Consider the following 15,542-nt stretch of genomic DNA (forward strand, 5'->3'; position numbering starts at 1 on the left):
AAATATTCTAATTTCTAATCACCCGCCTCGGCGAAACATGTGATATTCTTATCAATCGTATGTCCTCTCGTCGGACTCGCTGATTAAAGTGCCCAGACTGTTCTATCAGTTCTATGGAATGCTGATAACGCGTTGCCTGCTTTTTCAATTTTTATAGTTTTTTCTTCACAGTCATCATAAACCTCCGAAATTTTTTTTCACAACTCGCTGAATTGCGATTATTACCTACCTCCGTACCCGTCCTTTCTTTTGTAATTAGATTTTTCCATTTCTGACAAAATGAATTCTAGACTATTATCCTTGAGCTCAAAGATAATTTTTAGGAGTCCAAGTAGAATGTTCGCTGCCTCTTCCGCGAAATTCACCAAAGTCAATGATGAAGGTGAGTACTAAAAAATACACATTTTTCATTTCTAATTAATCCTAGGAAGTGTTCAAAATAGGTATGCCTTTTCATGAATTCTTTACAGACTATGTAATGGCTATTATTTATAAAAATCAATGAAATGCGATATTATTTCAAATTTTTGATTTATACGACCATTTATTTATATTAGGTAACATATCCCAAAAACTAGTTTGTGCCTAGAAAAATTACTTAACATTTGATTCATTATATTATCCAATGTATCAAATTCTTAAGTATATATTATTATTATAATTTGTATTATAATAGAGCTATAGAAGTAGGTACCTATACAACTATGTTAAGGTCATCTGAAATGTAATCAATACCGTTGAGATAAGATATTAATGCTTTTAATAATAATAGCTACTAAGGTTGAATAGGTTGATACTATTGTAGCAATATTTCATATATTCAATCACTGAATTTCAATGGTACATCTGTACAAGTGCCAAAAGGACTTAAAATTCTATGCAATTTTTGGGTAACAGGAATCTGTCATGCTTAACAGAATATAACTGTATGAGTGGGTGGATTTTGTTTTAGGGGGAATATTAGGGCTTGTGATTAAGTTATATTTTTAGGGTGTTACTGATTTGTTGAATGCCGGCGAAGACTGGCCTATTAATGTGTGGCATCATTCAATATAATTACAATGAAGTTATCTGGAGTAATTAAACATTTGGGGGAACCTTACCTAGTGGTATATTCACTGTAGATTTTGAATCTGAGATTCATAAATATATTTCATATTGGGGACATAGAAATAAAATGTATGAAACATAACCTAATAAATAAATTAAATTAGAAAAGACATTAACACAGCTCTCAGAGATACATATTTAGATTTAAAATGTTAAGTATAAATCTGTAATATGCATGACCATGAGAAGTAAATTTATTTAATCTTTACTTTCCATATTTATCTCATTAAACTATAAAAGTAACTAAAAAATTATATAATATAACTAAAAAAATATATTATTTTATTTTATTTAGCATAGTAAACATATTCAACTGTAACCACTTGAAAAAAGTTTAAATAATACTTCAATTATTGTTTTTTGGTACTATTTCTATTTCAGGATTTCCTGATCCTTTGGATTTAGCTACTGGTATTGAAAAAAAAGAAATGCTCTGCCGTCTAGCTGGGAATGATGTAAGTTTATTTAAGCATTTCGTTGATTAAACATTTTTTTAAATAATTTATTATTTTTCTTACTCCATACATTTTTTTAACATGAAGAAAGTTTAAAAAAAATATTCAACTTTTATCAAATGTACATTTTTTATTCAGTTATATAAATTAAACTTTAAGCAAATATTTTTTCCTTTATGTATAAATAGTTGGTTTATAAGAACTGCTCCCCTAAGACAAGCTCAAATTGTTTGGGGTGTTGCAATATTGTAAACAGTTTTAAATTGTAAAATGTTTTAATTATTATTGTTCTAACCAATATATTATCCCTAATTACTAAAATGTAATCAATGCAAAAAAAATAGTTGATTGCAAGTATACTTTTTTTAGATAATATATTGAATTAAATTTAAAAAATAATTTTTATATTTCACTTATAATTACTATTCTTACACATTTAAAAGCAGCCATCTTATTTCTTAAAAAAAAAATTGAATTATATTTCTTTCTAAACAACATAAAACTAAAAATTAAATTAAATTCAGTTAAAATAATATGTTTATGATATTTTATAAAATTTAAACTAGTGAACACATTTTATTCTTGGGCAATATACTTATTTAGGTTGAATTAAGGTAATTGAGGCATGAGGGGCTAATGACATCAGGAAGAAGTGCATTGTACATTTATACATTCATATCTAAGTATCTATCTGAATAACAGCACTTGTGGAGCCCTAGTATGCCACTATCTACTTATTTATTCAAGAAAATGTCATTAAAATTAAAAAATAAATCCTTCTTTAATGAAAGCATATTTTTTTAACTTGATTTTTTTGTATAGCGTAAATTGTGTTGTGTTAAATAATATCTACAAATGATCTATTATGTCATGCATTTCCTATAATATCAATATCCTATACATTTATTTTATAGGATCCATACAATTTGAAAGCTATAAAACGTGGCGTGAGTACCTGTGATAAACCCACTTTAGTTCCATCTGCCTTTGAAGCAAGAATTATTGGCTGTGTATGTGAAGAAGACGCGTCTCATGTCAAATGGATGTGGCTGTATTCAGGAGAACCCAAACGCTGTTACTGTGGCCATTGGTATAAATTAGTGTTCAAGGAAGCACTTGTATGAATAATAAATGTTTGTTATAACAATCATATGATATGTTTAGTCCTGTTCCAAATGATATATTTTTTGTTTGTTAAATTGTTTTGTTGTTAAAAAGTCCATCTTTGGAATCAGTAACAGTTAATTGTTATTAAATTGTTTAGCTAAAATAAGTAAGGCTTATGAAAATCAATATATTTTAGTACTTAAGGACTGTTTATATTGTTAATTCGACAAACCCTGTCATTTGTAGTTTTGCTAAAATATTCAATATAATTGTTATATTTGATTAAAAACAGTTTTTTTATTGTATACATTGGTGAGGTAATTATGTTCTATGTAAAAAACACGCAGACATTTTTACAGTTTAAAATATTATTGCTACACTTGTGTCTGAACAAACCGCTATTTTGTGGAAATTTAACAGTTTTACTTAGGCTGACAATATATTTTCAACTTCAAACAACAAAATTTAAATTTTATAAACATAAATAATTTTAATTTATTTATGTCATTAAGTATTATTACAAATTAAGTACATTAAATGTACTAATTTTTGTAAAACATATTGGTATAATATAATAACTTTTAAATTATCTTGAAATAATAAAAACATAAATTCACATGATTATATACAAAACTTAGGATTAATGTACTAACTTAACCTATAACTGTTAGAAAGCATGAATGTAAATTACAAGTTAATTATTCAAATTGTTTCAATATGCTGTTAGTTGATTTGATGGGTCGGACTGTTTGTTGACTTTTCTCTCGATGAAGCTGTGAGGTTGTTTTAACAATAATAGATGTATTATTAAGATTAATAGTATTATCTGTTTTCTCTATTTTCTGAAAAGTAAAAAAATATTTTTATTAATGTAAAAAAGTTATTTTTTACTTAACTGTTAATTATAGTCGAATTTGTTTATTATTTTTAAAATTTCGACAGCTATATGTATAATATACTAATACACATCTGTTTTACAATGTAGGTGTGTTTTTATCTTGTGAAGATATTTTTTCTGATGCTCTGATTATCTACTTTGAGTGATGTTACTCGTAGAAAATTGGGGGCTTAAAAGTTGAAGTTTTCTATTAATTGAAATTTTTCAAAGTATTAAAATTATTATTAATATAATTGTTTGGAAACCGGTTATTAAAAAGTTAAAAACTTAAACCGTCACTACTGAGAATAGTTTTTTCATCAAATAAAATGATTTATTATTGAATTTCTATTTAGCACAACTATTATAGTGACCTACTCAATAACAAGGTAAGCTCATGACCCACTGCACAGCAGAGTGGTTACCTATTGGTGGCTTTCTTCATAAAATAATAATAGTTACTATAGTGATGGGCAACAAAATAATTTTGTGAATTGATATAATTCCGATTTTTCTGATACTGTACAAAGATATCAAAAGTTGTACAACATGTCAACATTGATATTGTATCAAAAATATACGTTTAAAATATTACCAACTTAGTACTTACTACTTCACATAAATATATAAATATTGGATTAATAAACAATAATAATTCAAAAATTAACTTTACATAGCTAATTGAAGATACAAAAAAAAATCGGTCAACAGATATTATTATTTATTGCACAGTATAACACAATTTATTAAAACAATTAGCTAGGACAGGGGGTCTTCCACTCGTGGTCCACCTTGTCATTATTTGAGGTTTGCAATCACATTTGAAATATAGCATAAATCTTTTCTTTTCGATAAAATTGGAACAGCTATAATCTATAGCTATCGAAAAAATTAGGAAATATGTGAAATAAATTAAATGGTATCTACATATTAATATTGACTTGTTCCTTGTCAGTTGCTTATCGATCCTGGAACAAGCATGATACTCGTTTATGTGTTAAAGTCAAATTTACACATTTTCTTTGTAATATTTATATAATACATTTAACATCAGTGAGTAAAAAAATATAAAATCTCAGATAAAAATGATGTTTTTCATGAAAAATGGTCAAATAATTATAATAATTTAAGTATAATGTGATAAACTATGTATGTTTTAATAATAATAATAGTTTTAAATTTAAAATTTAATCATACAAATTTTAAAATGAAACTGAATTTTTTTACTACAAATGTGGCCCTTGAGATTTGAATAAAATAATATGTGGCCCACTGCATAAAAAGGTTGAAGGTCCCTGAGCTAAGGCTTACAATAAAATGATAAAACAATATAGATTTCAAAAATATCTCATAATATTTTGATAAAGTCTCAAATTATTTTAAATTTTTGCCCATCACTAAAAGTTAGTTACCTTCACCTAAATAATAAAATATATGAACTTAGGAAATACTATGTGATAACTGATAAGTTAATTGTAGGTATAGATTCCACTATGGAAAACAATAACACTCCAGAATTTAAATTACTAAAGTACACTAAATAAATAATACGGACCATTAAATCAACACCAACTTCATTTTTCTTGTCATTTCTCATCAAATATGCAAATGGATTACTGGTAGCAGTGGCTGTGATTGTACTTAATGACTTCATTTCTTTTTTTTCTTCATACTTTTTTGAGTTTGTTCCATCATTATTAGTTATGTTTTTATTAACAAACAACAATGTATTAGTCAACTTGTCACCAGTACGTTTCATGAATGATCCTTTTATACATTTATTATGCTGAAAAATATCAATGATTCGTAGAATACAAGTACTGACACTAATATATATATGTAACAGAAAATGTATATTATATTGTTAAACTGCAATATTTTATGTTTTAAACATTATATATTATTAATGAACAAATCTTACTTTTGATGTGATTACGTTAAGAACTTGGAGGTCAGCATAATCATTAGTTGTTATTTTATTAATTTTAGTCATATCAGTTGACTTTGTACTTAAAGTTTGACTATTTGGATCAGTTTCATCAATAATTTCATTTAACTGTGTTGATTCATTTTTATTTTCACTATCAGATATTTTTGATATTAGCTTACTTTTACCATTTGTATACTTCACCTATGATATTAAAATTGAAATAAATATATTATTCATTCATTCATTTGTTTCTATACAAGATGGGCCATGTTACTAAATAATGTTGAAAAACTCGAAATTATGATGGCCTATCTTGTATGGAGATATGAAACCGGGTATAAGTATATAAAACATACAACGTGGGTTTTTTTCACAACTGATACAGATGTTTGTAAAATATTACTTGATTCTTCATCTTCATTACTTTCATCCTCATCAGAATATTTATTTTTCTGGGAAAAAAAAGATAAATATATGTAAGTGTACAACTGTTTTACAAGTAAATAAATATTATTAATTACACAAATTACAGTACAGATTCTGATAATGGATAAACATTGAATGAAAGTTTAAAAAAAGAAACAAAGCTAACAATAATTTAAGATAATTTAAGTATAAATTCTAACTATAAATACAAATTTCAGAAAGGTTTTAAGATTTACAATCAAAATTTTTGTTTTTAAACAGCTTACAGATTATAATAGTATCGGGCCAATGAGGTAAGCGCATGTATTACATTTTCATATCAGAGATATAGCTGTAATCAATATAGCATTATAGTTCATTGTTTTTTCTAGGGCAAAGCCTAGTTATACAGCTAAAAATAGATATTGATTTATCCAAAGTTAATAGATTGAAAAACTACTATAGACCATTTTCAATAAAAAGGTAGACGACCAATATATTCCTTGAGACTTAGGGAGTAATATCTTATTTTTAAACTCTTATAGGTAGTTAAACGGTTTAGCTCAGTGCTCACATGTTAGTTACATAATATACTACTATATATATATTATAGTTAGTAGAATATGGCATATTTTTTTTACAAATATGTTTAGGTATCGGCACCATTATTAGATTCAGGGTAATTAATGATAATGATTCACAATCTGATTGTGACTCACAATCTTGCAATTCGTTGATCATATCCCAATAATAGGTGTTTACATTGGTTGAAAAATCTGATTCTAATTTGACAACTGTGGATCTTAGAAAAAAATAATTTTTTTTGAAAGTGTTTTTTTAGCAACCAAGAAAAAAAAGGTTCATATTATATTCAAATTGAGATATTTGAGAAGGTGATCTAAAAGTAGGGATACAACTACTAAGAAATTTATTCTCTTACAGCCACTACAAATTATCAAAGCAGTGTTTTGAACATATCAGAGCCATTACCAAAATCCTGATGTGATCTGCGATAATGAACATACGCACAAGAAACAACAACCGAATGTCTTATCCTGTACAACAGATAAACTGTACTGTACAGATATAAAAGGTGTACAAGGGGGATCTAACGATTTTACATTTAACATGCATTTTAATATATCAGATCATCGTGATACATTCTGTAAATATATATATTTTAATAATTAGATATATATATTGAATTGTTACTTCTGATAAATAAGATTCACGCTTGAAACGTTCATGTCTCCACTGTTCTGTCTTATCATCATCACTTAATACATCATCTTCATTATCATCTTCATTGTCTGAGAATAATGGTCTCTTTAGAGCAACATCACTTTGATCTGTACAGGAAACATAGATATTATGCCTAAAGAAAAAGTATAAATAAATTAAAATCTAACCAGCATCGTCCCATTGAAATTTTCTTTTTCGGTTGGATTCTGAATATAATTCACCATCTTCAAGAAGCATTTCTTTGAGCGCAGTGACTTGCTGCTTATCATCGTCCAAAAGTTGGCGCCTAAATTTAGTTTAAAAACATTAATTTAAACCAAATTATTACAAATAAATGTATAATCATACATATATATCTTGTCTAATCCATCTTTGACAATATTTTCATCTAGCTTATCTTTGTCACCTTCTTCTTCTTCTAATTTGTCATTTAAACCAACTAATCTATCTTCATCATCAGAACTCCAGTCTGATTCAGATAATTCTGCTTCATCATCAAAATAATCTTTCGCTGAAACTAGCTTGAGTGACACATTATCATCATCAGCATCATCTTCATTTGTAATACTGTTATGGTCATTTTGTGAACTAGAACAAAAAATATTACTCACATATTAAATTTAAAAAATAAGTCATAAATATTCAACCTACACTTCATCATCAAAAAAATCTTTAGCCGAAACTAGTTTGAGAGATACATTATCATCATCAGCATCATCTCTATTTGCAATACTGTTAGGGTAATTTTGTGAACTATAACAATAAATTACTCACATATTATATTTAAAAAAAAAAGTCATAAATATTTAACTTACGCATCATCATTAAATAAGTCTTTGGCTGAAACTAGTTTGTGAGACATATCATCATCAACATCATCTCCGTTTGTAATACTGTCAGCATCGTTTTGTGAACTAAGGCAATAAATATTACTCACATATTATATCTAAAAAATAAGTCATAAATATTTAACTTACGCTTCAGAATCAAAAAAGTCTTTAGCTGAAACTAGTTTAAGAGACACATCATCATCATCTTCATTTGTAATACTATCAGCGTAATTTTGTGTACTAAAACAATAAATATTAGTCACATATTATACTTAAAAAATAAGTCAAAAATATTTGACATACACTTCAGAATCAAAATTATCTTCAAAATCATCTACTTCTTGATTATCATCTTCCTATAAACACAATATATACATATATATCTAGTGACATTAAAAAATATAAGTTGTATGTAAAACCTTGGCCTCCAATAGTTGGGATTGGAATTGTCCAGAACAAAAACCCATCAATTGCTGTGTAGAAACAATAGTTTCAGAATTATTAAATAAAGGTGATACATTATTTGGTGATAATTTAATTTCTGTGTTTGAATGATTTTCATCTCTACTGTTCATGTCATCATCACTGCTTTCTGATAACAAAACTAATCTACGTTTCTTTTTCTTAGAAAATTCTATATCACAGTCTAAAAAAATAAAATAATATTTTACAAAACAGTAAAATTATTAAAAATTTTCATTTTTCATAAGATATTTTTATTAGGTACCTTCATCTCCTGATTCATCAAGAAAATTATTAGGCCGATTGTCTTCATCATCTGAACTACCATCTAATTCAGACAACTCTGCTTCATCATCGATGAAAGTTTTAACTTTATTTATTTTTAATTCGTCATCAGTGTCTATAATATTATTAAAATTAAAAAAATGAACTTCATTGTTAGATTCTAATTATGTTCTAAGTTGTCATTACCTTTCTGAAATCAATAAAAATTAATATAATAAATAAATTAAATTAAAAAATTAATATTGAATAAAGAAAGAAACATAATTATACAAACCTCTGTTTCATCTTCAGTGATAGGTTCTTCTGGACATAAATTCTCCCCTTGCCTAGAATTATCTTCATCTTCATCATCATCAATTGCTTCATCTTCAGACGATGATTCACTTGCTAAAATTGAGTTAGTGTCATAGTTTTCTTCATCGTCATTAAATTCATATAAACTTTTATTGTGATTCTCATTAAGTGAAATATCTATGTAACAACAAATATTAACATAGCACATTAAAATTTTTAGAAAGTAGAAAGTATGTAGATTATTTTATAGATAATTTTGGGGGTTTTAATTTAAATGGCTCATTAAATTTACCAAATGATTACATTATATTATTTTAATAAGTATAACCTACACATAATTCAATTTTATTTCAAACCTTTATCGTAGTTTTTATCATTTAAAGAAAATTTTTTTTCCGCTTGATTATTATCCAAAGATACTTCTTCATTATTTTCTTCTTGAACACTCTCTTCATTGTAAAATTTTTCAACAGTCTGTTCTTTATTTTCTATCAATTCCCTAAATTAATATACATAAATAAATGAACGAAGAATAAGAAAATACATGACTCATTACATTATATTATGCGTATTGTGTATTATGTTAGTTATTACTAACTTATAGGTTAGAGACATGTAAATATTATTATATTTAATGTTAAAATTACTTAGTAATGTTTCTAACTCTAGCCTCACATCTAATATAAAAGTTAAAACTAATATCTGATAATAATCAATGATTTAAATAACCTCAGAAATTAATAAATGGTCATTTACACATAGAAATTTTTAAATATTTAATTTATCCTAAAATAGTGATTGTTAGCTGTGTAAAATGTTCACAAATCACAATTATGTATCATGACATTAATATCATAGTCAAATATACAGTCAGGTAATAATAATTAAAAAATACATTTTGAAATAGCTTACAACGATTAAAATGTTGATAGTTCTACTTAATGATCAAACTTTAAAACATATAGCTGCTATGCTCACTCAATCAAATCCACCCTTCATTTTATATATAAAACTTTCCATGGTGGAAAATAGTTTAAAAATGTATATCTCAACACCTTATTAAAGGATACATAATATATTCTAGAAAAAATGGACATACATTTTTCTAAATACTTTATACAAAATATTGAAATTACATTTTATGCCTAAGTATTTATTATTTATTTAACTAAATATTTTTAATTTTACTTGCCATGCTTTGTGTAGTAATTTTTTGGAACCTGTTAAAGATGCTTGATACTCAGTGGTTTGTTTCTGTCTGTTAAGAAAGTCTTTCAATGACTTTTGTTTTGGTTTGTGATAAGGTAAATGCACATGACTATCGCTAACCAGCCGTTGAGTTTCTCTGCTTATATCATCTATATTTGACTTATTATTACTTGATGATTTCTAAAAATTAAATGCAAATGTAAGTATAAAATAAGATTTAAATAAAATTGAAATTTTTATATATTTATAATTTGTGTCATTAACTTTTTTTTATTGATTTCAATATTAGTGATCTAGTATTGAGATTGAAGAGAGTTATGAGTATTTTAAAATTGTACATTTTTTGTATATTTTAAAATACTCATAACTCTCTTTAAAATTAAAATATAATAAAAAGCCCATGAGATGCCATCGATAATAATCTTATCTTTAATTTTAATAAGAGGTCAATTCACTCTAATTTTTAAACCAACAGAGCTGAACGTGATCTACTGAACATAAAATTGTATATGTTATGCTCTTGTAAGACAGGGACAACACTACGGGTATAGCGTCTTCTTAAAGGTAAAATCTAATAAATAGGTAAATTACTCAAATATTGAAATTATGAAAACTTAACATGATCAAAATTTGTGAGTACACACTTCTACAACCAAAATAACAATTATAAAATTTGAATGTGGTGTTCTTTTAATAAATCTTAAATTATACCTAAGTATACCAGGATAAATTACTTTATAACAACTTAAGTTAAGACAATATTTGCCTATGAAACAACTTTTTATCATTAAGATGAACACATATTTTGATTGGAATTTTATAGAAGGTTCTGGAACAATACTGATCATAATATGGCACTCACATGATCAGTATTACTAATAATATGTCAGTATACTTATTCTTCAAGTGGTCAGTACAAATTAGAGCCAATAACTAGTTTTTTCAGCCTTTAGTTGATGAATAATACACGACAAGTCCCTAAATATGCATATATTTATGCTTTCAACAATTCAAAAATATGCAATTTAAATTCTTCATTGTGTTAAAAAAACAGATCTTAAAAAATTTACAAAATATATTATGAGAAAAAAAAAATTTAAATATCAGTATACTTTAATATTAATTTTGGAACAAGTGCCAACATGAAGTTATAAAATGTGATTTTGTAGTTTCTAATTTGAAATTTCTGCGATCGTCACATGGCATAGATTTATATTTTGAAAATACATTTTGTGAAACAGAGCAAAAAATCATTAATTATTCATAAAAAATGCAACTTTCATAGAATTATTAAGATAAATAAAATGTATAGTAATTGTTACTCAAATAGGCAAACAAAATGTAACTTGAGAATATACAAAACATCGACATTTTGCATCAAAATAGTTCTTAGTGAATTGTAGAAGAATATGCATTTGTATAAAAATACGGTCCTCATTAATCACAATATTGCAGAGGGTATCTGTCAATAATAGTGATCATGTCAGGGTCATAACACAAATATTTAAACAATGTCTAATCAATTATCATAGTTTGATTTAATAAATTAAGCGATTAGTATAATAGAACAACTCATATTACACATGCAACACAAATAATCACCTAGGTATATGTCTATGATAGAATTTATAATTGTTATAATATGATATCATGAAGTATACCTATTGTGGAGAAAAGAATGACCATGTTTGCAATAAATCTCATATGGCATTCAAATATCTAGATGAATCAAATTTCCTTAGTTGCAGAGAAAAATTAGAACACCACACGTCAATCGAAAACGATTTGTTCAACCACCTTGTGACGTACACAGTAACATAATATTGACTGTATGTATACTAATATCATTAAGTATATATATATTATATACTCAATGCTAATAGGTATGCTTACCATAATTCTGGATTGAAAGTTATAGCTTGATAGATCGAAACCCGATATTGTTGTTAATCAGTAATTCTGAAATGTTGACACCAGTTCAATACACATACTACATACGCGGATAGTGTGTACTAAGCATTAATGAGTTATTTAAATTGTCGTCAGTCGGTAATAGCACAGGAACTTGTAAGGGTGCAAGGCGGTGAGACGCAAGTTGAGGAGGTCTAGCGAAGTAAAACAATAATTGAACAATGCAAATATCGAATATTAATGAATAATGATTCGACTTTAGTTATCTTATATTGTTATCGCTGTTTTCGATATTTTGGCGGGAAAAACTGTAAAAGAACAACGAGTGGCGAACTCAATATGATAACACCAACCAGTGTGGGCATCGTGTATTAGGTTTATGGTTTACATTATTTCGATCATAATCGTACATTTTTTTTTACCTCCATAATAATAAAAACGTACCTACTTAGTAGTGACTAATTACAATTTAACAGACAATGGGTGAATAGGTAAATGCATAAGAATATTAACTGCTCGTATGTGTGAATTTCCATCTCACGGAAGTTTAGTTAGATACATTTATACATATAGGTAAGGTTGGTAGGTTCATAACATATTATACATAAAACAAGCGCGATGTCCACTTAAAATTATGTAGTTAGCTGGTAGAAGGCGCCTATAAAAAATGTACCTATTGTCGTGATATGATTTTTGAACATGTTACAACCACTATCCGCCTTCCGGTCACACAGAATCTTGTCGTTTCTTTGGGAAGTTCGAAACCCGAATATGATGCCCGAACATTGTAGTACAAGAAGTAAGAACTGAAAACACGTCGAATTTAATACGCTAAGCAATTGTCTATAATATGTTAATGTAACACCTCAAAATATTATTTTTTATTGAAATTAGATGTACGTACCTACACCTATAAGGCTATAAAGAATTTATTGGTTTAAGAGGACGCCACACCCGCATGTGTTGTCTCCGTCTTACAAGTGCGTAACATAGCAAAATAATATACACTCAGCAGATCACGTTTAATTCCGTTAGTTTAAAAATTAGAGTTAATCGAATTATTATGAAACTTTATGGTAAGAACATTATCTGTGTTCCCATGTTGGTGTTTTCAAAATATTGCGCAGCATATATAATATGGCGTGAATTAAAAATGCTCATAACTCACTCAAAAATTGAATTTTCGTAAAAAAACGAATTCACAGGATTAGATTGATTCATTCTAATTTTTAAACTAAAGGAATTAAACGTCATCTGCTGAGTATAAATTTGCCATGTTCCGCGTTTGTTACACTGCAACCTGCAGGTTATGTAATCAGAATATAAGCAGACACTATTACACTAATCTGTAAAAAAAAAGAATCTTTACTCCTTTCAGAAATAACTTATGATACTCTACCGATTACGTGGTTCCCAAAACAATATTTGTAAGTTTGTAATGTATTTCAAAGAAATAGGTACGCTTTGACGGGAACAGAAGTCGAACTTATATTCCTAGATGGCAGAAAAAGGCCATGTCTTCAATAATAGTTATTATTAAATTATATAATATTATTGTACCTACGTATAACGTATCTATCAGATATCTGCCTACTTGTATTATACCTGCTTTTCTACTATCTAAACAATAAGGTAAGTACGATTTAACGATTATCAAAATAATTGTAAGTACCTTTAATTAATGTTAATTTTTAGTTTATACGATTTACATTATTAATTTTTTTTATGTAAATTTTATTTTAAATGAATAATAGTACAATATATTATCATAAATTATGTGAAAATGTAAAACTTAATTAATTTATGCTCATAATAATATAGACTATAGTGTATATGTATATGGAACATCAAACACATTTTCACTGCAAAATGCCGAATATATCGCATCAGAACAAGTTCCAACCAGCCTGAATCATTAGTTTAAATTTGAAATACTTTACAATCATCCTCGGTCAATATCCAATATCACCGAATTCATCACAAACGTCGTACTTTAAACTAAAATTTAAACCATTAGAATAATTATTAGAATAAGCAGACAATAATATATGTAAATAATTAAATCATTATAAATCCTAATTGCTTATGTTGTGGAGGGTCTTTTACCAATAATAAAAATAACAAAAAAACATTGTGTATAATAATTCTTAAGTTCTTACCTTGATCTAGTTTATATTACCTGTAATTTATATAATATTAATATATTATACAGGTATATTAGCTATAGGAGAAACGAAATGTTTCTAAATACAATTCCATTATTGATCCAAGAACGATAAAAGCCATACTGACATCTAATTTACAGTACGCACTATAGATTACCTACATGCATAATGTATATAGGTACTCTATTTGATTCACTTTACGTCTTTACAATTTTACATTAGCAATCATTATAAGAGGGCAATAGAATAGATCATTCCCCTTAAACCTCGAACGACATTATGTTGACAACATTTGTAAGAGATAATTCCTTTATAGATTTATTACGGATTTTATTGATAAAGTTCTGATGAGTAGGTAAATATAATTTGATTAATCTTGTGACATTCAAAAATATCAACTCTTTTAGCCCAAAATTTATATTATAATAATTTATAACATATTAAGGGTATTGAGAGCGGTGATTTTCTATATATTTCTAAGGTTCTAACACTAACGCAACATAGAAATGTTGACTTATTCTTTACTCTGTTACTAACGCGCGTATATATTGATCTATGTAAGTTATAAGAGCTCTGAAAATATATTTGAGTTCGTTGTAAAGTTTTCATGCTATAGACTTTCCACATTTTTGATTTTACATTATTCAGAAATTGAATTTTGAAAATTTGATAATTTTTAATTTCCACTTTTTGTAACGATTTTTTATAATTTAGGTGAATAAAATCTAAAATGGGAGATATTCTTCTTCAAGAATACATAACAATAAGTTAAAATCTGTTTTCACATTTGTACGAGTATTGCTTCTCTATAACATTAATTGGTTCGTTTGAATAATAATAACATGTCTAATTTCCTATGCTGCACATACCATGATAGACAAAGACGGAAAATCACTACTTGATACTTCCAATTAGTTTCACTTAACCTAATAAATTAAAAATTATATGTATTTATGAATATATCCAACTCAAGGTTTTGGAACTCCAAATGAGCCATTTTTTAGTAGTAAGTTACTGATTTTTTGTACCGTTTTTTTCGAAGTTAGTACTCAAATATTTCCGGGTTTATCCTTAAATTGAATTATGATGTAGTAAAGACATACCCCCTTCAATAACTAATTGTTGGTCTACATCAGTCTTTTATTGAATATAATTCATCTGCCAGTTGCCAGTTTTATTTACAATCAACGACATTTTTAGGGTTTCACCTACAGACTATAAATGGTCAGTTTCTAAGATATTGCATTAAATTATAGTTCT

General features: G+C 26.8%; 2 protein-coding genes across 3 annotated transcripts; one reads left to right on the forward strand and one right to left on the reverse strand.

Annotated features, from left to right (window-relative positions):
* Window positions 1–108: 108 nt before the first annotated feature.
* LOC111034852 (cytochrome c oxidase subunit 5B, mitochondrial-like) lies at window positions 109–2,977 on the forward strand. Its single transcript, XM_022316251.1, has 3 exons — window positions 109–382; window positions 1,492–1,565; window positions 2,480–2,977. The coding sequence occupies exons 1-3, from the start codon at window positions 280–282 to the stop codon at window positions 2,687–2,689; spliced, it is 387 nt and encodes a 128-aa protein (XP_022171943.1). The 5' UTR covers window positions 109–279; the 3' UTR covers window positions 2,690–2,977.
* On the reverse strand, window positions 2,912–12,381 carry LOC111034850 (claspin-like). Of its 2 annotated transcripts, XM_022316249.1 has the most exons (18): window positions 12,100–12,381; window positions 10,190–10,386; window positions 9,354–9,496; window positions 8,978–9,174; window positions 8,890–8,893; window positions 8,684–8,818; window positions 8,376–8,602; window positions 8,260–8,312; window positions 8,104–8,196; window positions 7,942–8,040; window positions 7,778–7,879; window positions 7,475–7,714; window positions 7,294–7,412; window positions 7,097–7,233; window positions 5,836–5,931; window positions 5,471–5,680; window positions 5,105–5,335; window positions 2,912–3,514 (listed from the first exon to the last, which is right to left on the reverse strand). In XM_022316249.1, the coding sequence occupies exons 1-18, from the start codon at window positions 12,100–12,102 to the stop codon at window positions 3,371–3,373; spliced, it is 2,430 nt and encodes an 809-aa protein (XP_022171941.1). In that variant the 5' UTR covers window positions 12,103–12,381; the 3' UTR covers window positions 2,912–3,370. The 2 variants fall into 2 exon arrangements, with proteins under 2 accessions (XP_022171941.1, XP_022171942.1); XM_022316250.1 differs by lacking the exon at window positions 7,778–7,879.
* Window positions 12,382–15,542: the final 3,161 nt, after the last annotated feature.

This window comes from Myzus persicae, unplaced genomic scaffold (assembly GCF_001856785.1).
Source record: "Myzus persicae strain clone G006 unplaced genomic scaffold, MPER_G0061.0, whole genome shotgun sequence".
In the NCBI taxonomy this organism is placed as follows: Eukaryota; Metazoa; Arthropoda; class Insecta; order Hemiptera; family Aphididae; genus Myzus; species Myzus persicae.